Source organism: Rhinichthys klamathensis, unplaced genomic scaffold (assembly GCF_029890125.1).
Source record: "Rhinichthys klamathensis goyatoka isolate OS25496 unplaced genomic scaffold, OSU_Roscu_1.1 h1tg000449l_1, whole genome shotgun sequence".
NCBI lineage: Eukaryota > Metazoa > Chordata > Actinopteri > Cypriniformes > Leuciscidae > Rhinichthys > Rhinichthys klamathensis.
In genome coordinates, this window is record NW_026606942.1 from 130,232 (window position 1) to 153,357 (window position 23,126).

General features: G+C 40.9%; 1 protein-coding gene across 1 annotated transcript in view; it reads right to left on the reverse strand.

Annotated features, from left to right (window-relative positions):
- nek11 (NIMA-related kinase 11) overlaps positions 1-23,126 on the reverse strand; it is an 89,048-nt gene that overhangs the window by 25,844 nt on the left and 40,078 nt on the right. Inside the window, exons 7-13 of the mRNA XM_056236506.1 lie at positions 20,171-20,320; positions 19,837-19,915; positions 17,635-17,720; positions 15,479-15,598; positions 14,331-14,421; positions 13,993-14,119; positions 9,212-9,351 (exon numbers count right to left, since the gene is read on the reverse strand). Coding sequence (XP_056092481.1) covers positions 9,212-9,351; positions 13,993-14,119; positions 14,331-14,421; positions 15,479-15,598; positions 17,635-17,720; positions 19,837-19,915; positions 20,171-20,320 — 793 coding nt within the window. The remainder of the gene's footprint in view (positions 1-9,211; positions 9,352-13,992; positions 14,120-14,330; positions 14,422-15,478; positions 15,599-17,634; positions 17,721-19,836; positions 19,916-20,170; positions 20,321-23,126) is intronic.

Genomic DNA, 23,126 nt, shown 5'->3' on the forward strand with positions numbered 1-23,126 from the left:
AATCTCACCCGGCCATGACTGGCGGCACAAATACCACCAGCTCCACTCTCACTGTGAGCCAGCTAATTATCAAATATCCACTGGGGCAGAAGTCTATTCCACTCTCTCCTTTGGTTTCATACTTATACCATCTCGGTTCAAAGTTTTTTTCCCCCTCTCTCTCAATGGTGACAAATAGTTTTAATCTATTCTCGGCTGGCCTGATCGAATCGTGCTGAAGCCTGGTATTGGATTGCCGTTTTAAGAGTCTGCTGAGGTAGTTTGTGATCTCTTGTGAGTCCAGATGAGCCCCTGGCTCTATCGCACCTGATCTGAACGTATGTGTTTGCTGTTGTGCCACTGAAATCCAGCACTACAAAGTATCTGCAATGATGAGGTTGAGCTTGGTTGAGAAACCTTCTATGGGCAAAATGCATTTGCATAATCCGGACTTTAATACCGCAGACAAGTGGTATCATATTACTTGTACATTAACTATTACCTGTGGACTTGAGTGCTTGTGAGATATGACTGAATTCATCATATTCCATGCCTCATAAACAGATGATCCTGTCAATGAGAGCTTATTACGACTTGAGGGTGTCTTTGAGTTTAGTGTGAATAATTCAAAAAGATACTGAAAGGGAAAAGAGGATACTTGAGGATATACCTTGAGGATAGAAGGAAATATGGTATTAACATACAGTGGGGAGAACAAGTATTTGATACACTGCCGATTTTGCAGGTTTTCCCACTTACAAAGCATGTAGAAGTCTGTAATTTTTATCATAGGTACTCTTCAACTGTGAGTGACAGAATCTAAAACAAAAATCCATTTTTAAGTAATTCATTTGCATTTTATTGCATTACATAAGTATTTCATACATCAGAAAAGCAGACCTTAATATTTGGTACAGAAACCTTTGTTTGCAATTACAGAGATCATACGTTTCCTGTAGTTCTTGACCAGGTTTGCACACACTGCAGGAGGGATTTTGGCCCACTCCTCCATACAGACCTTCTCCAGATCCTTCAGGTTTCAGGGCTGTCGCTGGGCAATACGGACTTTCAGCTCCCTCCAAAGATTTTCTACTGGGTTCAGGTCTGGAAACTGGCTAGGCCACTCCCTTGAGATGCTTCTTACGGAGCCACTCCTCAGTTGCCCTGGGGCCAGTTTCACAAAGCTATTTTAGACCGGTCTATAGTGTTGGACAAGTCTACAATTTGCTCATAGACTAGTCTAATGCAAGTTAGACTGTTTCACAAAAATAAAGACTGACTTAATTTAGATCAAATAAATTAGACACCTTACCCCCAGGCTAACTTAGGTCTAAGACTCTGCTACCTTGGCAACCAGCATTAACAATCAGTTGCATTACAAACAGCCAAAAGAAAAAGGAAAGTGGCCCTTACCATATATATTCATCACCATTTCAGTAGTGTCTTTAAGTTTCTCTTGGAGTCCTCCTCCCGTTTTTGGATATTTCCTCTTACATATTTATTTTTTGGCATCTTGTACAATGTTTTTGTATCTTTTCTGTACGTCTTTAACGCTCCGCTCAACAGTCGGATTAACGCTGTTACCTGTCGTAGCAATCTTTTTCCAAATTAAACATTTCTTCTTGTTACTACATTCTCCGCTAAATTTCCCAAGTAAAATGTCCTTGTAACTGTTACTCCTCCAACAAACACATATTTTCCGCTGGGGTAAACGTCACTGAGCGGTTGAATGCGCTTACTCGATCCGCCATGTTTTTTGTTTTGAAAAGTGTCTTATTTTACCCAGAATGCATTGCAGTGTAGTCCTACTTAAGATAGTCAGAGTCTTAAGTGCTTTGTGCAATGGTCTGATTTAGATGTCTATCTGAAGTCTGACTATCTACTATATCTGAGCCATAGTCAAATTCTATCTTCGTGAAACTGGCCCTGCCCTGGCTGTGTGTTTCGGGGTCGTTGTCATGCTGGAAGACCCAGCCACGACCCATCCTTCAATGCTCTTACTGAGCACGCGATACATGGCCCCATCCATCCTCCCCTCAATACGGTGCAGTCGTCCTGTCCCCTTTGCAGAAAAGCATCCCCAAAGAATGATGTTTCCACCTCCATGCTTCACGGTTGGGATGGGGTTGGGGTTGTACTCATCCTCCTTCTTCCTCCAAACACGGCGAGTGGAGTTTAGACCAAAAAGCTCTATTTTTGTCTCATCAGACCACATGACCTTCTCCCATTCCTCCTCTGGATCATCCAGATGGTCATTGGCAAACTTCAGCTGGGCCTGGACATGCGCTGGCTTGAGCAGGGGGACCTTGCGTGCGCTGCCGGATTTTAATCCTTGACAGCGTAGTGTGTTACTAATGGTTTTCTTTGAGACTGTGATCCCAGCTCTCTTCAGGTCATTGACCAGGTCCTGCCGTGTAGTTCTGGGCTGATCCCTCACCTTCCTCATGATCATTGATGCCCCACGAGGTGAGATCTTGCATGGAGCCCCAGACCGAGGGAGATTGACCGTAATCTTGAACTTCTTCCATTTTCTAATGATTGCGCCAACTGTTGTTGCCTTCTCACCAAGCTGCTTGCCTATTGTCCTGTAGCCCATCCCAGCCTTGTGCAGGTCTACAATTTTATCTGATGTCCTTCTACAGCTCTCTGGTCTTGGCCATTGTGGAGAGGTTGGAGTCTGTTTGATTGAGTGTGTGGACAGGTGTCTTTTATACAGATAATGGGTTCAAACAGGTGCAGTTAATACAGGTAATGAGTGGAGAACAGGAGGGCTTCTTAAAGAGAAACTAACAGGTCTGTGAGAGCCGGAATTCTTACTGGTTGGTAGGTGATCAAATCCTTATGTCATGCAATAAAATGCAAATGAATTACTTAAAAATCATACAATGTGATTTTCTGGATTTTTGTTTTAGATTCTGTCACTCACAGTTGAAGAGTACCTATGATAAAAATTACAGACTTCTACATGCTTTGTAAGTGGGAAAACGTCTCAGGTTACAAATGTAACCTTTGTTCCCTGAGAACAGGGAACGAGACAATACGTCATCGACGTTATGGGGGAACGCCTCAGGCGTGACAGGTGTCTGAAATCACTATCAAATCACGTTAATCACATTGACCGGCGACAGCCCGTGAATCATTAGCGTGAATGATTAACGTGCGACCTGGAAGTATATAAGGGCGCCTTGCAAACATGACAAATCACCTTATCGTCTGAAGGGACTGTACGGCAGGCAAGCCCCGAGGCATGGCAGGGAGACCTATTGTCTCGTTCCCTGTTCTCAGGGAACAAAGGTTACATTTGTAACCTGAGACGTTCCCTTTCGAAGGGAACTCAACAATACGTCATCGACGTTATGGGGAACGATATACCCACGCCGCCATGCTGAGGGGAGTGCATGCCCTCAGGCAGTGACAACTGTCAGAACCAGCTATTTCAAATGAAACGCTAGAACCACTCACCGTCAGGTCATACTGGGCTGTCAGTGACAGCATTCCCTACGGTCATAGCCTAAGCTATAAGCCTCACAGGAAACCTCCATAAACATAGTTAAATGAAAGCCTACCTGGGCCTGCTCAAAGGCCTAGGACCACAACTTCAATTAGAAGGGGCCCCTTCTAGGGAATGTGGCTAGGGAATCCGAAGGAACCCCAGCCAGTCACTATTCAGGGGAACGTACTCACCCCGATATGCCACCAGGACGGCCTGACCTGGCGTCAGATACATAGACACTTAGTCTGGCCACTTCCTGTCTGTCCGAAGACAGAGCCTCTGGAAAAAAGCCTTAAGTAAGGCATCCAACCCGAGGCACTGCGACGCTGGCAGTGAACCACTCGGCCCGGATCTCAGAGACGGGATATCCCGGAGAGTATGACTCAGCATAGTGCTTTATGACCCTTGCTAGCGAGGGGAGTTTCTCTACTCGATCCATGGATCAACCCAGTGTTTGCAAACACTGAGGAGGTCTGTGAAGGCCTAAGGACTGATCTAACTGGGAGGCCTCACGAGAGGCCTACGACCGTCTGACCAGACTCAGGAGTCCGCGTGCTCACAGTGACCCTCAATGAGGGGAGCATATGGTCCCCCTGGTAGGCAAAACCAGGCTGTAGGCAGGAAAGAGGTTCCGAGAGGGAACCAGCAGCAGAGAATGAACACTTCAGTCGAGCCAGGGCGCAAGCTCGCCTTCAGCAGCTGCCTGATAAGGCCAGCTGAAATGATAGCAAGAGGCCACTAGCTTCCTGAACCCAGCACCGCTAGGGAACTCACAAGGAGGCCTGGTGAGGCCTACTACCTGATAGCAACAGTATGTGGTCACCTACAGGGAGGCCTAGAGAGGCCTACTACCCAATAACGATAGTACGTGGGGAACTCACCCTCAGGGAGGCCTGGTGAGGCCTACTACCTGACAGCCATAATATCTGGGAGCTTTTTCTGCTACCCGATAGAAAGTCAGGCTAGCTGTCCAGTTGTCTGTCCTTGGGCTTGTCTCCAGGGAGGCCTGGTGAGGCCTACTACCTGATAGCCAATGTAGGTGGGGATTCGCCTTCAGGGAGGCCGGGTGAGGCCTACTACCTGATAACCATCTTAAGTGGGAATTCACCTTCAGGGAGGCCTGAGGGGCCTACTACCTGATAGCAACTGGTAGCTGAGTCCGGGTGACAGTTCCAAGGCGGCCTGCTAAGGCCAGCCAGCTGGGGACTCGCCTATCAGGGAGGCCCGGTTGGGCCTACTAGCTGATAGCAAGTCAAATCTGCAACAAAGGAACACTGTTGGGAACCATACTACACCAATGTAACTATTGGGCCCACCCACAGGAGGCCTAGTACGGCTAGCTACCTGTAGCAGCTATAAAGTATGTCCCACAATGTTGGGACTCACCTCAGAGGAAGCCTGTTTAAGGCCTACTACCCACCGGTGAGTCAACTGCCCGAACCACCAAGGCCAACCAACTCTCTCGAGAAGTAGCCTATAGCGCCCTCTTGGGGGCTGCTCATACAAGGAGGCCTGCTGAGGCCTACTACCTGATGGCGCAGCCTTCGTTGGCAGATAAGCTGTTTACACAGCGCCTACAGCATCCTGGTGCCTAATCACATTGCCCATGGCAATGTACTCAGCTTAGAGAGCTAATACCCTTAGAACAAGGGGAGTACAACATACGCCACTCTGCCTCAGTGGAGGCCCCAGTTAGTCAGGGGCCTACCATCTATGCATGGGCGTCAGCACAGGGCAATGCTCTGGCTTCAGGGGAGCGAACTTCGACCAAAGAAGAAGTGAAGGCTTACTTCATACTCAACCCGAGCCATAGTAGTGCGAGGTAGGATAAAAACAGAACTGGGAGTGAAGTGCTAAGACCTACCCTGAATCACAGGGGAATACTTCACACCTCACCCTGAGTTTACCAGGGTGCGGGCCTGCCAGCGGCTCTAGGGGTAACAGAAAAACATCTGTGCCCACCTAGGGGAGTGGGGCTTGAATGAAAGCCAACCACCTACAACCCACAGCCTGAGCAGTAGCTCAGCAATGTATTAGTGAAGCCTACACTGGCGGCCTAAATCCGTAGGCCAGTTCTGCACGGCAGGGTCGGGCAGGAGACTCAGTCTTCTTCGTGAAGCGAAATACGGCCTAACCCTGCTCAAAAAGACTTATATACCACGGAGGCCTAACTGAGGCCTACCATGTCCTTATAAACCATCCTCTGCACCACGCTGCATTACTCTAGTCACCCCAGAATGCAGAGAAGGGGGCGGGCCTTGGCCTAACGACTCCCATGGGAGGAGGCTGATTATACAGGGATGCCAAAACCTACATTCACAAAGTGAAGGGTCAGAGGAAGAAATGCTAATTTTAGCAGAACGCCTCTAATATCCCTGGCACAGCCTAGGCCAGCTACAGAGGCGGCCCTGGTGAGGGCCAGCCTGTAAGCATAGATCTATCTGAGGGCTCGGAGGAGCCACAGCCACTTAAAGAATATAATCTGTATTATTCCATACAAAGGGCTGCAAAATCGCCAGCCTACTGAAAACCCAAACAGAGCTCAAGGGGCGAAACACTCAGAAAAGTCAAAAACGGCCCCGTGGGCCGGACATAAGATCTAACTGAAGCACTAGCGCCAGTCAACCTCTAAGAAAAAATTTCTAAAAGAGAGACCAACTACTCTACCCTACGGTGGCCTAGCAGCCCGAAGGCTAACACAGTTACCGTACTGACCACCTAGCAGGGGACTTCAGGGCCCTAATAATCCAAAAAAGTTCTCTTACCTTAGTACTTTGACATGACCCCATAACTCTATACAGGGAACGCGGTCTGTAGAGAGAAACATTTTATTTTTTAAACACAAAAAATACTCTTCAAAAGACCGGCAGCTCACCTGCGGCGTGCGAAGTAAGACCCAATTTTTCAGACAGTTCTTTTAAGAACCTGGGATCCGCCACTTCACAAGCCTGAAAGGGGCGTTTCCAAAAACCAAACCTAGGTGGGCCGTCAGAACATAGTTCTCATCACAGGCCCTCAACAAGGCCAACAGGCCCCAGGCCTGATGTAATGAACGCCTGGAGGTCAGGAGAGGGCAGAAATGTCGTGACCCTCCGGGGAGGTTATCCATCACCGACGCTGTGTGCGCTTGCGCTGGATAACCTCCCTCAGATCTCTCCTGTTGCGGGAGTCACGCCTTCTCTGCGACCTGCTCCTTGAGAGAGGGGGCGCACGAGAGGCGACACTGGCTCGTTGACCCTGCATACGGTCCTTAGACCGTGAAGGGCCAGGCCCACCCGCTTGCCGGGGTACGGACGCGGATCTCAGCGGCATGCAGGTTTTAAACGCTGCTGAGCGCGCCTTCGCCTCCCTGAACTTCCCCACCACCGCCTCCACGGAGGTGCCGAAGAGTTCGGAAGGCGAAACCGGCGAATCGAGGAGAAAGGCTTTATCTTTCTCCCCGACGTCGACTAGATTTAACCACAGATGCCTCTCCGTGGCCACCATCGCCGCCATCGACCGTCCGATCGCGGCAGCGGATTGCTTGGTAGCCCGGAGAGCCAAGTCTGTGGTGCGGCGCAGCTCAGCCACCGCCTCAGGGGACATCCCTGCCCCCTGGTCGAGATCCCCCAGCAGGTCGGCCTGGTACGCCTGCAACACTGCCATGGTATGTAGTGCAGCACCGGCCTGACCTGCTGCCGTGTATGCTCTGCCATTCAAACGAGCTGTTGTCTTCAGTGGTTTGGATGGCAGGGTTGGAGCTTTCAGTGTCGCTGCCCGCCCAGACACGAGATAGTTCGCGAACGTCTCGTCAATGGGCGGCATGGACACGTACCCGTGCTCTCCGATCCCCTCAACATCAGCGAAACTAGCCCGCTGATGTCGGTGGATACGGGCAGAGTACGGGTTCTTCCATGCCCTCTCGATCTCCATATGGAGATCAGGAAGAAATGGAAGGCTCACCTGAGCTGGTGGTGTATGGCCGGGGAGAAAACGATCGTCGAGCCTGCCGTGAGCGGTCTCTCCTCTAGCGCGCCGCCAAGGCAGCTGCAGCCTATCGGCAGCGCGCCCCATCACATCCACCAGCTCTGCATACACGGGGCTGGATGGCTGAGGAGGTTCAGGATCTATTTGATCATAAATCTCCTCAGCCATCTCCTGCGCGTCCTGAAGAGCATCAACTGCAGGTACAGTCGGTGAATAGTCTTCCCCATCGACCTGCAGTTCACCCTCGTCAGTTGTCGAATCATCTGAGAGGTTTACAGCCCTCTCGAGGCGATCGACGAGCTCCATCTGGGAGCCCCATGATGTAAGTCGCCGCTCGGCCTCGGCACGAGCGGGACCCGCACCATGAGGTCCAGACGCTGAACCCCCCTCACTCGAGAAGAGGGCCAGACGAGAGCGGAGCGTTTTAAGGGAAAAACACTCGCAGTTCGCACAGAGGGTTCCCTCGAGAACCTCCCGTGCGTGCGCTTCACCCAAGCAAAACACGCACAGCTCGTGTGTGTCGGCCGGTGTCAGAAACCTCGGACACGGGTCGGCACACTTACGAAAACAATCAGTTTTAGCTGTGCGTTTCATTCTTACCTTTTTTTTTTTTTTTTTCGTATATCTGAATAGCGTTTCAAACAAACAGTCCCTGAAGACGATGAGCTGATTTGTCATGTTTGCAAGGCGCCCTTATATACTTCCAGGTCGCACGTTAATCATTCACGCTAATGATTCACGGGCTGTCGCCGGTCAATGTGATTGACGTGATTTGATAGTGATTTCAGACACCTGTCACGCCTGAGGCGTTCCCCCATAACGTCGATGACGTATTGTTGAGTGACTGACCTGCAAAATCGGCAGTGTATCAAATACTTGTTCTCCCCACTATATATGGGTAGTTGATGCAGTTTAGATTCAAATCTGCAATGCAACAAATGCATTTTTAAAAGTACATATGTATTTCAATTCATGTGAGGTCATAAAAGCTATATAATAATATAATAATTATAAAACAATGATAAAATGTTTAAAATTGTTTAAGTCCAGGAATTTACTATATTTACCACACTACCATTCTACCATAATACATTAATTTTGTAAAAACATTATTTTTTAAATATTATTACTGTCTGTTTTATCTATAATTTGTCTATTTATTGTATTTTAAAATATAATTTATTCCTGTGAGGCAAAGCTGAATTTTGAGCATCATTACTCCAGTCTTTCGTGTCACATGATCCTTCAGAAATCATTCTAATATGCTGATTTGGTGCTCAAGAAACATTTCTTATTATTGTCAATATTGAAATCATACATGTGATACATATCAGTGATACCTTTAATTATCAGGAATCAAAAAGTAAAAAAAAAAACCCAGCATATATTTGAAATAAACAAAACTTTAGTGACATAATAAATGTCTTTACTATCACTTTTGATCAATTTAATGCATCCTTGCTGAATAAAAGTATACATTTCTTTTAAAAAAAAAGAAATTATTTTACACGAAAGGTAGTGTACCTTAATTTGTGATGTATTTTTAAAGCTTAATTTGTAGAGCTACAAGAAATCTTGCACTGTAAATTTCCTAAATAAATTCTCTATGCCAAATTTCCTAAATAAATTCTTTATGCCAAACTCTGACAGATCTCATATGAAAACTCTAATTACAGTGCGTACAATTTATGGAGACATCTTTAAATGTAAATATCACACAGTCACACAAGCTGATTGACAGGAGTTTCTCTCCGGCGGCGGATCTCTCCTCACCTGTCCACATGTCTGACAGGAAGGGTCTGTGGGGAGATAATCCTCTGAGTCTTCCTCTCCATCTGAATCTGCCTCCGAGCATGACTCAAATTCATCCACGAAATAAAATGCCTCTGCCACCTGAGGATCCTCTGGGATTGCTGAAACGATTAAAAGGTAGCAAAGATTTAACCGATACTCGAAATTGTTGAGCAATGTGTTGAAATGACAGGTAGCCTCTATCATTAACACTTTAACAAATTTTCTGCTTGATTACACCAAGCTGTTGGCATCCACCCAGATGTGAATGGATCTGTGCCAGTTTTGTCTCTGAAACAGAAAATAACTCACAGAATACCTTCTGTGAACAAATGAACACAGACAACCTCTCAGACACACATGAATTCCCGGGCCTGCGACCAATCTGATTCTATCAGACAGCTGCCAGCGACTGGACCTCCACAATCAGACACAAAGATGGCAGGAGAGATGGAGGGAGCAAGATAGGGCTGTTAAACTGTACTTTACTCTGTGGGGTTTCCCATTCACATTCTCAACAGTTTCATTTTCTCCTGTAGAGCTCCCCAACTGAGCACTATCCTTCAGCCTGAAAGAGAACAGCAATGCATCAGCATGCACATTTACACCTGCATCCCCTGAACATCCACCTTACAAGACCAACAACCAGGGATAACATGCACACCCAAGTACAAATAGAACAAAAGCCAATAGATCATGGTTTGGCTGGTTAGCATGTTCCAGTTAGCCTCTGATGGTAGATGATGTAACTGCACCATCTGGCTGCAAAAAGCATCTTTCTTTATTAATAGCCATTCATTAGCATGTATTTTCATGAAATACATCTCTTTTGAAATCATGTGTGTGATTTAATAAGCCGAGAAACCGGTGGCCGATCAAACCATCCTCTGTTTTCCAGGGCTGTCTAAACTAGTAAATTGCTGCCCCCCAATGAAAGAGCAACCTGCAATTTAGAAATAGAGAAAAAAGCCATGGGAGCATATTTACAACACTGCAGATCTGTTTTATCCAGTAAAGAGGATTAGTCATGACAAAAAGCAGAAAGAGCATTCTACTGCATCTCTGTGCAGGAAGCCTCTGTGTCATTTCAAATGAGCATGTGTTCAGACCTCAGTCCTGCCTCATTGACTCCGTTTATGTCTGTTTTATACAGACATATCCACACACAAAGAATGTGTATCCTCTTCTAGGAGGACTTATGCACATTTGTGAGGAACTTTAGGTTGTAGTTTCCCAAGGATTGTAGAAGTTTGTTCTAAAGTAGAGGACTGTGGGTCATCCAAGACTTATTCCTTTTTAATTTTACCTTTAGAATCCACATTTAAATGCTAAATGATCAAGATAAATGAAAAACCCTTTGGAAGACAGTCAGCATTTTTAAGAGAACCCTCCGATTCCTAACTTTATTGATTCAAATTAGCGATGTTAATGACACAAACTGCTTAGCTGTTTTCTTGCCATTTACTTTCCACTCAAATAGTGAGAGCACTTACTGGGGTCAAGTTTTCCCAATATTTCCCCAGCAAATGACCCTTACACTATGTCTACACACCGGACACGACAATTGTAAATCCATTTGCCCTTCGTGTCAGAAGTAGCGTGAGAAGTGTACTTGCACTTGGAGTATGTTAAACTGAATGGGGCGTCAGTTTACTGTCAGGGATTTGTTGCGCCGTGTCGCGCCGCATCCAGTGTAGACAGAATCGTGGGTTATAATGGGTTCGTTTTGTGTTTGCCGCATCACGCCGCTCGCTTTTGGTGTAGACGCCGTGTTATACATTTTGTGCCTGATGCTAACCTTTACCAGATGAATTTTAATCTCACATTTTAATAAGGCCATAAAGGTTCAGAAAGAAAGACGTTTATAAAAGTGATTATAACCCAGATACTGTAAAAAAGTTATTCCTATCTGTGACCAAATATCAACTGAATTCTTTATTAATGAGCATAGATAGATAGATAGATAGATAGATAGATAGATAGATAGATAGATAGATAGATAGATAGATAGATAGATAGATAGATAGATAGATAGATAGATAGATAGATAGATTTCATCTCGTGGCTAACTGCTATATTAAAAAGAAAATTAATTTGATGTAGTACTCTATTATATGTACTCTATTTACACCAGGATACTAATTAATAATACTAACAGTAGTGATGTATGCAAACAAATTAAAGAGAGCCAGTTACAGGCTGGAGACAATTATGCTGACAAGGTTTGCACATAATGTGCTTATTGTCAGAGCTTATTCATTTGAGCGGCATGTTTCCAAGGCACGGAAGTCCCTGGTGTTGTCATTATAGTTTAACTACAGACATGAGCAGAATCAGCCCGTATGTTTATTTGCTCCAAAACTCAAGAAGATCATCAGAAAGGGCCGTCTAGGTCCTTGAATAACATGCAAATATGAAACTATGAACTCTCAAAATGACAAGAGAAGTAAAATAATGATGATATCGTAATAAATATTCCATCCTAGAAGAGCTTTTAACTTTGTTTATGATGTAGCTGGTTTAACCTGCTCAGTGTTTCTGCTGGGCGACTTTAAGTAAACAAAACATGCACACAATTATACTTGTAGCATTAATTATGCATTATTCATTCAATGAGTTTTCCTTGCCTTCGAGATTACTTGATGCATGAGGTTTAGCTAAATAAGCTAAATAATAAACACATTAGCTAATTTCAAGGACAAAAGACTTGACTCCATTAGTCTCAAACCCAGCCACAATGTATCACTTCTTTAATTTTAATAATACAAATCCACATACTTACACGATTTTCTTTCCCATATATTCTCAGTAACATACAATATTTCAGACAAACACACATTTCAGATTCACAGTGATTGCACCCCGGCGTCCTCTATCGATAAATCACACCGTGTGGATCCTCCCCGAGTCGTCTAAGAGCACAGCTGTGGCTCTGCACTCGTTTAAAACATCTCATTTAAAGAGGAATCTAAAGTGATTAGAGCCAGGAACTGATAGATAACCTCTCAGGACTTCCAGAAAACACGTCTCTGAGATTTATCATAATGATACCAAAACCCGATTAAGGAGAAGTTTTGGCCATAACTTATCTTTCCCTTGATGCATATAATGACGGTGGTAAGAGAATGAGTCATTGAAAACCAGCAATATGCCAGATCAGATTCCGCACATATTTCACAGCCAACGCAAAATCACAAACATGTTAAAAATCTGGTTATCGGCCTCCACACAAATATCAAGTTAAGCCGATTGTGTGATTGAGCAATGAAGCAAATGAGTACCCATCAGAAGGGGACAGGTCATCTTATACAAACATAAATATGAACCATTATCTGATATTCATGGCTAAATAATATACAGTGCTCACAAACAATATTTGGACACTTTTGTATACATTTAAAATGTTTGAAAGTCATTGCATTAGATAATAATACATCAACCATGTGGCATCTGCAAACTAATGATGCTACAGTGGAACTATTCTCAAAGTAACTCCACTTTCCTGGGTCATTTGTGCATTGACTTTTAAACAATGTGTCAAGGGCTGTGTCTGAAACCTCAAGCATCTGCCTCACTGCCCATCTGCTAATGACTCAGCAGGCGAAGAAACCTCAAACAAAAAACAATTTATATGGCACCATTACAGTATATAATTCAAGTGCATTTTAGACATAACCAAGCAATTTAATGACTACAATGCTTATTTTTCAGAGGAACTGGAAGCAAAACGACAACAGCATATTTATTAATTAATTAATTAATTAATCTGATTTAATCGATCCATAAGACACCACTTTCCACCAACTGCTAAACCACATGCACATGATTGTGGGATATTGTACTTAGAAAAGATTATGTACATTTAAGCCGTTTTCAAAAACAGGTTGTTACACAAATTATTGAATTTGAATGTGTCTTGATTAATGAGATCTATTCTAATGCATGAGTGCACACTACGGTAGCCCATCTCTGATGTACAGTGAGATAAATCTAAAAATAGCAGCATAACAGCAGAAACCGTTCACAGGCTTGAGTTCTGAGCTGAGGTCCTAACTCCAATAAGGGATGAAACTAAACTGCCCATTTCTCACTTTCCTTATCATTTGTTCATAAAGGCAGGCAACGTCTGCTCTGATAAATCTGTGCGGTGGAACGTCATTAAAACATCTAGGAATCATTTGACTTTCAAATCAAAATGGAATATTTTTTTATCTCTTTTAAATATGCGTGTGTCTGACAGTGCAGTGTAATACTCATGGTACCTCGCTCTGTTCTGGGATCTGTTGTTTGTTAAACCATGGAGAAAGAGGCACTGGAGCGCCAAGCACGCAATGCATTTTAATGAAGATGTAGAAGAAAGAGAAAGTAATTTCTGATGGAAAGTTAAACTTTCTGATTTGGAAGAGATGGTGGCATTCCATCAGACACACATTTCATAATAGACTTCACAAAGCAAGTGAGAAGTATCAGGGGAGATTGCTTTAATTAATATACTTTCTTAAAGTTTAATTGAACAATGTGTGGGGAAAAAATCTGTCTTTTCCAAATTAAGAGCTTTTCTTGCCAGACTTAACCCTGGGTAATCGTCTTATTAGGCTACGGCCACTTTTAACCCTCAGAAATGCAATGTTTCACTCTTATGATTCTGAAAGAGGGTTAATCAATGCTTTTAACCATGGGTTTTGGTTATTGTCAGCTCAGGTGTCAACCCAGAGCTACAATTTCTTCCATTTGACCTTTAGTTACAGTGAAATACAACTCACCATGGTCTGTTGACACAGACTTGCACATCTTATCAGAGAGATGAGAAATGCTTCCCGTCAGTTCTGAGTTTCTTTTTGGTGTCTCACTCTGAATCGGTTGAGTCCTGTTAACTCCTTCATTTTTCACCTTGAAAAAAAGATGTAAAAACACAAATGCTTTACCAAAAGTTGCTCAGGGATGACGAATGAGTATATCTTAGTTTCTTATTTCTCTCAATATAAAAAGCAAAAAAAAAAAAGAAAGAAAGAAAAGAACAAATATAATAGAAACAAATTGCAGCTGTGATTTCAAATCTGTTAATTATGAATAATGTCTGACAGGAATCCTATCAACATACCTTTAAAACATCCACACTGACTTTCTGAAAATTTGACTTGTACTCTTGCATGCGAAGATGGTTTTCTTGATATTTTTCCTCCACAATTTTCCTATAGTAAGACAATAAGAGTATGTGCATATATAACTTTTTTATAGTATATGTAACTGGCATAGTTCAATCAAAAATGTTCAAATTTTTGGTAAAACTTTAACTAATGTTAACAAATGAAATAATATTGTAAAGTAATAACTAACATGAACAAAGAGTGAACAATATACGTATATAGCCTATATATATATATATATAGATAGATATAGATACATACATTCAACAATTCTTAATCTTTGTTAATGTTAGTTCACAGCACATTAAATAATGCTAATAAATACTTTTGAGTAAATGTTGAAATTAAAGGTATACTATGTAACTTTTAGCCATCTAGTGGTTAAAAAACAAAACTGCATGCATTCTGCGGAAGAACATAGACCGTGATATGCTAAAGCCTGCCCGCATGTTGACGTGGAAGGTTGCAAGATAGTTTGTGGCACAAGAAACACCGCCGAATTTTTTTTCACTGCAGTTTTTCAGGAGAAAAAAACTTGAATTTGCACATGGTTTGTCTTAAAGTATATTAAAAACACCACATAGACATATAAACAACATTAAAACTTGATTTTCACCACAGGGGTCTTTAAAATGAACTGAGATTAATAAATGCAATAGAAGTATTGTCCATATAGTTCGTGTTAACTAATGTAGTTAACTAATGTTAACAAATTAAACCTTAATTTGAAGGGTTATCCAATTTTAAATAAACGAGGACCAATGTTGTTTGGACCCCAATGTTCTTCTAAATATCATATATTCTGTAAAAAAAAAAAAAAAAATTATATATATATATATATATATATAGTGTAATAACGTGCATTATACATCAGTTTGTTTTTGAGTGTGACATGAGTCAACGTTGACTGTTCCGATTCTATCAGTGCATCACATATTAGACAAAGAATCAGAGCTGACGTGCGACACGCTGCCAAAAATCCTTGCATCATGATAACAGAAAAGCTTTGACACTCATGCTAACCTTATGGAATATGAACTGGGAGTCACATTTGATTAACATTCAGTGTGACACCACGGTCAGTGCACTGAACGTCACTCACTTTAGCTTTCGTGCTTTCTCATCTGCTGCTTGGAGTTTCCGGAGCCGCATGCGTTCTCTCGGGCTCATTTTCTGCACCTCTGATCTCTCCCGCAGTGTCTGCAGATGTACCTTCTTCTGCCTGTGGGGTTTCAAGGACTGCATTTACTCAAATGACTAACGACTACTCCTTTGCTTTACGGACATTTTTTTGGACTGTGTGATCAGAGCATGCAATTTTCAAAAGAAATAGGGAATTTCTTTAATCCAACAAAAAAGAAGAAGAGTAGAATCCAAACAAGAAAAAGTATATCATTAGGTTATTCATGAGAAGTTGTGTTAGACAGCTTCAGATGCTTTGTGTGCAGTCTTTGGACACCAGGCATACTAGAACAGCATTAAAAAGCTAATGAGCAAAAGGTTCAGTCAGATTCTCAGTTCAGTTTAAGGCTGCATATAGCCTCATGCAAATAGCTAAGCTCTGTGCCTGCCATTTGTTTTTAAAACTACTGTAGTAACATTAACAGTTTGAAATGAATCAAATGATCACTAGAATGTGTTTAATTCAAATGTCCAGTATTGTACCATTTCATTTAATTATTTTATCAAAATTATGATGTACACTATAACTTACTACCTAAACTATGTCCTCAACCTCATAACATACGCAATACCTCATAATTACTTCAATACTGAAGATCCAAATATTACACTTACATTACAAAGACAAAAATATTATAATTTAAAGAAATACTACTATATGTCCTGACAGAAGCTACAGGTAGTATGTAGTAGTATGATCTCCGTTTACACGGATCCGCAGAAAACGACTACAAACGCTGTATTATGCATGCCAGACAAGTAGTTGGTGAAGTAACTTTGTAAAGAAAGACTGCGCCTGCACACATATGCCTTCAAACGTGAATGTCCATAGACTAAACGTAATACGCATCTGCATGCCATCACCGTTTTCACAGATTAGCGTTTTTGAAGTTTACACTGAGATGATAACGGTATCGGTTTAAAAAACTTGGACTTTGAAATGTTTCAAAGTTTGCGTTCTCAGGCCACCAAAACACTGTTGTCGTGTATATAAACGGCCAGAACGCAAATAAAGTTGTCTGTTTTCTGGCCAAAACAATCTTTGTTGCATTAATTTCTTGTTGTCATTTCAAAGCTACTTTGAAACAATCTGTATTGTAAAAATCGCTATATAAATACAGGTGACCTGACTTGACTTGTAGTAACACCTAAAAAACAAAATGGATCCTGCATTTAATACATGTGCGATATAGAAAGTGAATGCTAGATTTGTCAGTGCACTTGAAACATTACACTGAATATTGGGTACTGACTAATTCAAAATAATTCCATTACATTACCGTAGAAAGGTTTGGAGTTGGCAAGTTTTTTTTCCATATTTTTAATGCAAGTCTCTTACGCTCAACAAGGCTGCATTTATTTGATCAAAAATACAGTAAAAACAGTAATATTGTGAATTTAAAATGAATAAAAAAACTATTTTCTAGTTGTATATATTTTTTCAAATGTAATTTATTTATGATGCATTTTCAGCATCGTCACTCCAGTCTTCAGTGTCACATCATCCTTCAGAAACATTATAATGTGCTGATTTAGTAAAACATTTCTTCTTATCAATGTTGAAAACTTTTTGACCCCAAACTTTTAAACGGTAGTGTACAAAAACTTTTTTCAATTTTGAAACCTATTATGTCCCAGTACTCAAGAATCAATGAACTGCACTTGTTTGATTTTGCTATGCACTGTTGGCTTTAACATTGCATAGATTTCCACTAGGTCATAGCTAACTATGATTGGCACATGCTATGGTGACAACATTTTTAATTAGTGTGGAAAGCGAATGAATGAAAGTCTGCTGCTCATAGACTGCCACCTGATTAACATGTTCCAAACACTGGGTACGCAGCAGCAACACAGCTACTGTACATATTTTTAGGTCCCTCCAACAAGATTGTGTGAAAATGAAAAAAAAAAAAACGGATTTAAAAAAAGCAACAACACAAAAACAGTCCTGTTCCCAGAGATCCCTGGTGTAGATGCATTTCTCAGCTGACAGCATCTTTGCAGGAACAGAGAAGTGAGACTGCCTATAAATGTCTCTTTCTCTCTGGGACTTGTGACTGTGGATTCACTTACAGTGCTCTCAGGATCTGCGATGCATCTCTCTCTCCCCCCATCGACTTGTCTCGAAGTGTCAGGCTAAAGAACTTGTTTTTCATGCTCTGTAGTGAGAAAAATAGCAAAAGAGATGAAATATCTGTTAATGCTGTTCTCTGAGGCTTGTAAAAGTTACAGTTTCCTGAGGAGCTATGAAAGCAAAAAAGCAAAACTGCAGCAGCAAAGCTAGTGTTCAATCAGAATAAACTGTCGCACAGGCCTGTGTTTCACTCCTGCATTTCTCAGAACTCTTGAATCAGAGCGAATGGGAAGGAGAAAGACTGATATAATCATCCTCAGGGAGGAATCTGCCACGAGCACATTTAAAGAACAATACGAGATTTGTAAGGCGCAAATTACACAGGCAGAAAAAGCCTTGGAAACTGTACACAACAAGGAGGGAAAAGCCATCAGAGAGTATTGTGTTTCAGAGTTGTGGTTTAGATGCCCTCTCCTTCTCTGATTACATGTTTCTGAGATGGTGATGGTGTAATAGCTGGTGGAAGACACATACCAACCAGGAGCTTTCAGATAGGGGTTAGGGGATCACTAGCTTCCAAAGGCAAAAACATATTACTAAGCGCCCTGATGTAAACAAGTCAATGCAGTATGAATGTGAGTGATGAAAGAGTGCTATAACTGCAAATACTGTAACCGAGATGCATTAAACAAGGGCTATAAAAAAATCAATGGGATTAGATGCCTAGAGAGCAATTATATTTTCAGTGTGGTGATTTATGTGATGAAAAATACTAATGACATGTACAGTAGCTCTTGGAAGTTAAGCATCCATTAGATTCGATTTCTACATGATGTTCGGATTGTATTTATTAACAGAAGACATTTTGTCTGGATGTGGGCGTTATTATGGAAGGTCTTGTGATCTGGATGCTTGCATCCAACAAAACGTATAGCCTATGCTGTATGTGATATAATGATGGATTATGTAAATAATTAGGGGAAGAATTTATTAAGGATCATATCTGATGCAGCTGTTCTGAGCGGTCTGTGATCTGACTCGCCTCATTTCATTTTATTTTTTACATTGGATGGGATGCCAGCAGTACTTCAACCACCAACTGTTATGCAGAAGTCGTAACAGGCAGCACAAAAAGGAGTTAGCTTTAGTTATGGTAATTGACAAAGGGAAAAATACATGAGGAGAAACGCTGTGAAAAATATGATATAATAATCACATTCGGATTTGGAAAAGAGTAAGCTAAAACTGTCTACAGGGCTCAATGTTCAAAGTACAGTACAAGGATTTGTCTGTTTGCATTTTGCACGGTCGGGCCAACATTTTCACTGCCACTATCAGAAAAGAATTTTTAATAACTACTAGAAATATTTCGATTTTTCATTTTTAAAACCTTATTTTTCAGATTTTTTTACAAACTGAAAATATGCAACAAGCTGTAAATTATGCAGCTATAAAACTATACATTAATAAACACACTTTTGTTGGAAATTATTAATTATTAATTATTATTATTAATAATTATTAATTAAATATTGCAAAATCAACAAAACTTAATCTATGTTAGTCAGCTAGATCTTGGCAGTACATTTTAAGTTTGCAAAGTATACAAAAATGGATGTGCAAGATCAATTAACATACATTTTTTAGTGGTAAGTAATCCAACATTGGTCTGAAAGTGACCAGAGCAAACCGTCCTTATTTTTGAGCTTTGGTCTGCAATTTTTACAGAGGTTGTTTGAGAAATTTATCCTGGATTGAAATCTGTGAAAAACAAATTGATCTAAGCTTCACAGAGCAAAGTTGTCCTGTCCAAATAAAGTTACGTGGAAATGTTCTGAGCTTTTATACATTTACACACTGATCATTTGCCTGAAAGATGCCAAAAATTCATATATGCCGGGGAACACGGCGAACTATGACAAGCCACAATCAATACAATCACCAGGCAGCAACAATGCCAATCACTGACATTTCAACAGTACAATCTGAAAAGGTTATGCACCGGGTGAGTCAAATGGGATGGCGAATCGATGATGTGATGAGTATGCATAACAGACTTTTAGAAACCTATTGAGCTTGGCCAGCAATCAAAATCTACCTGGTGCATTCTGGCCCTTCCCATTAACCTTTGAAACAGATACTCTGAACAGCTGGTCGGATGCCCTCCTGTCTGTTTGATCTGATCAACGGCATCTCCTCACCTGCAAGCTCTCCTCAATGAACCTGCTCCTTAGAGCGTCTGCTGCCGAGATCCTGCGTGAAGAATCCTTTTCTAACATACTGGCAACACAGAAACAGAGAGAGAGAGAGAATTATGTTTAAGACCTCATGAAATGCTGATAGTTCTAGTTGAATTGCTTCTAAACCTGCTCGGATTTAGCATAATCTGCTTTGAAAAACTGCTGAATCAAACAAGCCATTGATTTGTGTCTATCTACTCATCCACAGCGGGCAGATGGACAGATATAGCTTGGCGGTGTGGGATGACATGGGCCCGATTCGTGCCTGGAGCAGGGCAGCATCTGTTTCTGGTACCTTTGCATTAGGGAGTTGAGCTGCCGTGAGTATGTTTCTGGCAGGGATGGAGTAGGTCCCTCCACAATCTTCAGCACCACAGCCAAGAAGTTCTGCCCCTCAAAAGCATGCACCAAACAGCACATCTCATAGAGAATACAGCCTAAAGACCTGCACAAAGAGAATAATAAAAAGACATAGGGGCAGTCCACCCAAAAAATTAAAAGATGTTCCAAACATGTATGACTTTCTTTCTTCTAGTGGAACATGAAAGAAGATATTTAGAAGAATGTTGGTAACCAAACAGTTTCTGGTTCCCATTCGCTCCCACTGATTCAGTCAATGGGAACCAAAACTGTTTGGTTACCATTGTCTTCAAAACATCTTTTATGTTCTGCAGAAGTAAGAAATGCATCCAAAATGGAAAAGCCATGGGTGACAAACTAAGTACACCCTATGATTCAATTGCTTGTAGAGACACTTTTAGCAGCAAAATGTTGAAGGAATCGTTTTCTGTATGACAGTATCAATCTCTCGCATCGTTCTGGAGGAATTTTGGCCCGCTCTTCTTTAAAACGTTGCTTCAGTTATATATACACTAGAGCTTTGGGTGAAGATCAGATTACTTTTAAAATCATTGTTTGGTTCATTTGGTTAGTGTGAAAGTGTTTTTTTCCCAGAACTTGTTTGCATAGGCGACAATCGTACATAAAACATGAACTCTGGTACAATTTGCAATTATCATTATAGTAAAAAGGTTGAATCTCACTTTAGTTGAATAGACACAAAAGAGAAAAAGAGAAGAAGAATTTGTGCAAGGATGTCTCTATTTTAGCCCATTCTCTTGCTTATCTCTATTAAGCAGCACAGTGACCCCCTTCCTCCAGTGCGTCTCGTGCTTGTGTTCTTGCAGGCTCGAGAGCACAGAGTGAAGAGTCCAATTCCCAATAGGATGCTTTACGAGTCTGAACAGAGACCTCAGCTCTCGGTGGCACATACACATCGAGGTGAGTGTGTGAGAAAACGCATGGTTCTTAAATTAGCAGCAAGTGCCTGTAGCCGTTTGGCAAATGAGATTGTCTTTTCTCTCTCCTTCATTCTATCTTATTGGTTTCTGGTCATTTTCCCCCTCGTTTTTTTTTTTTTTACTGTACTAAATTGATATTACACCCCTACCACACATACATGCACACACATCTTAGATTTATTTATTTATTTGGATCCTCATTAGCTTCCACAATGTGGTTGCTAGTCTTCATGGGGCCCATAAAAGTACTGAAACATATGTACAGTTAAAAAGCACAAATATAATATACATAAATATAACATTCATATAACATTACCACATGTATACATTTATCCACAAATACACATTCACACTCATACAGCATTTGACAATATCAGTACCTATAAACAGTCACAAACTAACTGATGTAATACTATTAATTGTAATCTGTTTTAGAGTCTTCTTAAAATTACATATGTTGGATATATGCCTTGTTTTTAAGTCCAATTTATTCCAAGCAGATGGCGATCTAACTAATACTGTTCTTGCCATACAATTTGACCTTGCAGATGGAACCACTAACACACCTGAGCTCACCTGACGCGTAACATGTCCGTGACAATACCCACTAAAAACCAATTTATCTACAAAAGATTTTGGATTGTTTTTAAATAGAGCATTGTGCATATAACAGAGAAGACTTATATTAAGTTTGTCCTCCACCTTTAGCCAGCCCAAACAGGTGTGCATTTTATCCACACTAGAGTGAAAAGAGCAACCAAGTGCTACTCTTGCGGCTCTATTCTGAACGATTTGTAATTTTTTCAGATGTCCCTGTGCAGCATTGGACCAAATTACTGGGCAGTACCCCAGATGTGACAGAACTAAAGACTGGACAACTGTTTTCATAACTACTGGTGGACAATATACTGAACATCTCCTGGCAAAAGCAATGCCTTTAGCCATTTTAGACACAATATGATCAATCTGATCAGCCCAGGAGAGCTGACTATCCAGCTTCACACCCAATAGTTTAGTCTGACTCACCTGCTCTACCACAGACGTGTCAACAATTAGATTTAAGTTGCAAGGCTTGCCAAGCATACTTTTAGTACCAAAGACTATACATTTAGTTTTAGATATACAACTAATTTTAGATATATACTCTAGATGCAGATTGATACAGCTCAATAAGCAACCAGATATCACAATTCATGTTAATTATGCTTGCCATTTTTCGGCGAGATCTTTAACTATGCCTGATTGCAATTTTCGGTAAATTTGTCAATTTAAAATGACAAAATAATAATAAAAAAAACACTGACGAGATGAGCTATCACGGATTGCCAGAACTCGCAATTTGACAGCAATCAAACATAATACCTCATTACCTGCAATTTTGCATAATGCATAAAGATTTGCAAGTTACTTCGCAAGTTACTTGCTGAGAACTAAAACTCCTTGAAGATATATACATACATACACACACATATACAGTATATATATATATATATATATATATATATATATATACACACACACACATATATATATATATATATATTAGGGCTGTCAAATGATTAATCGTGATTAATCACATCCAAAATAAAAGTTTTTTTTACATAATATATGTGGGTGCACTGTGTATAATTGTTTTGTATATATATATAAATACACACACATGCATGTATATTTAAGAAAAAAATATTATTTATATATAAAATATTTATATTTATATATAATATAAATTAGATATAAATCTATATACAGTATATACATGAAAATATTTCTTAAATATATACAAGCATGTGTGTGTATTTATAAAATAATTATACACAGTGCACCCACATATATTATGTAAAAAAAAACTTTTATTTTGGATGTGATTAATCACGATTAATCATTTGACAGCCCTAATATATATATATATATATATATATATATATATATATATATATATATATTCACAGT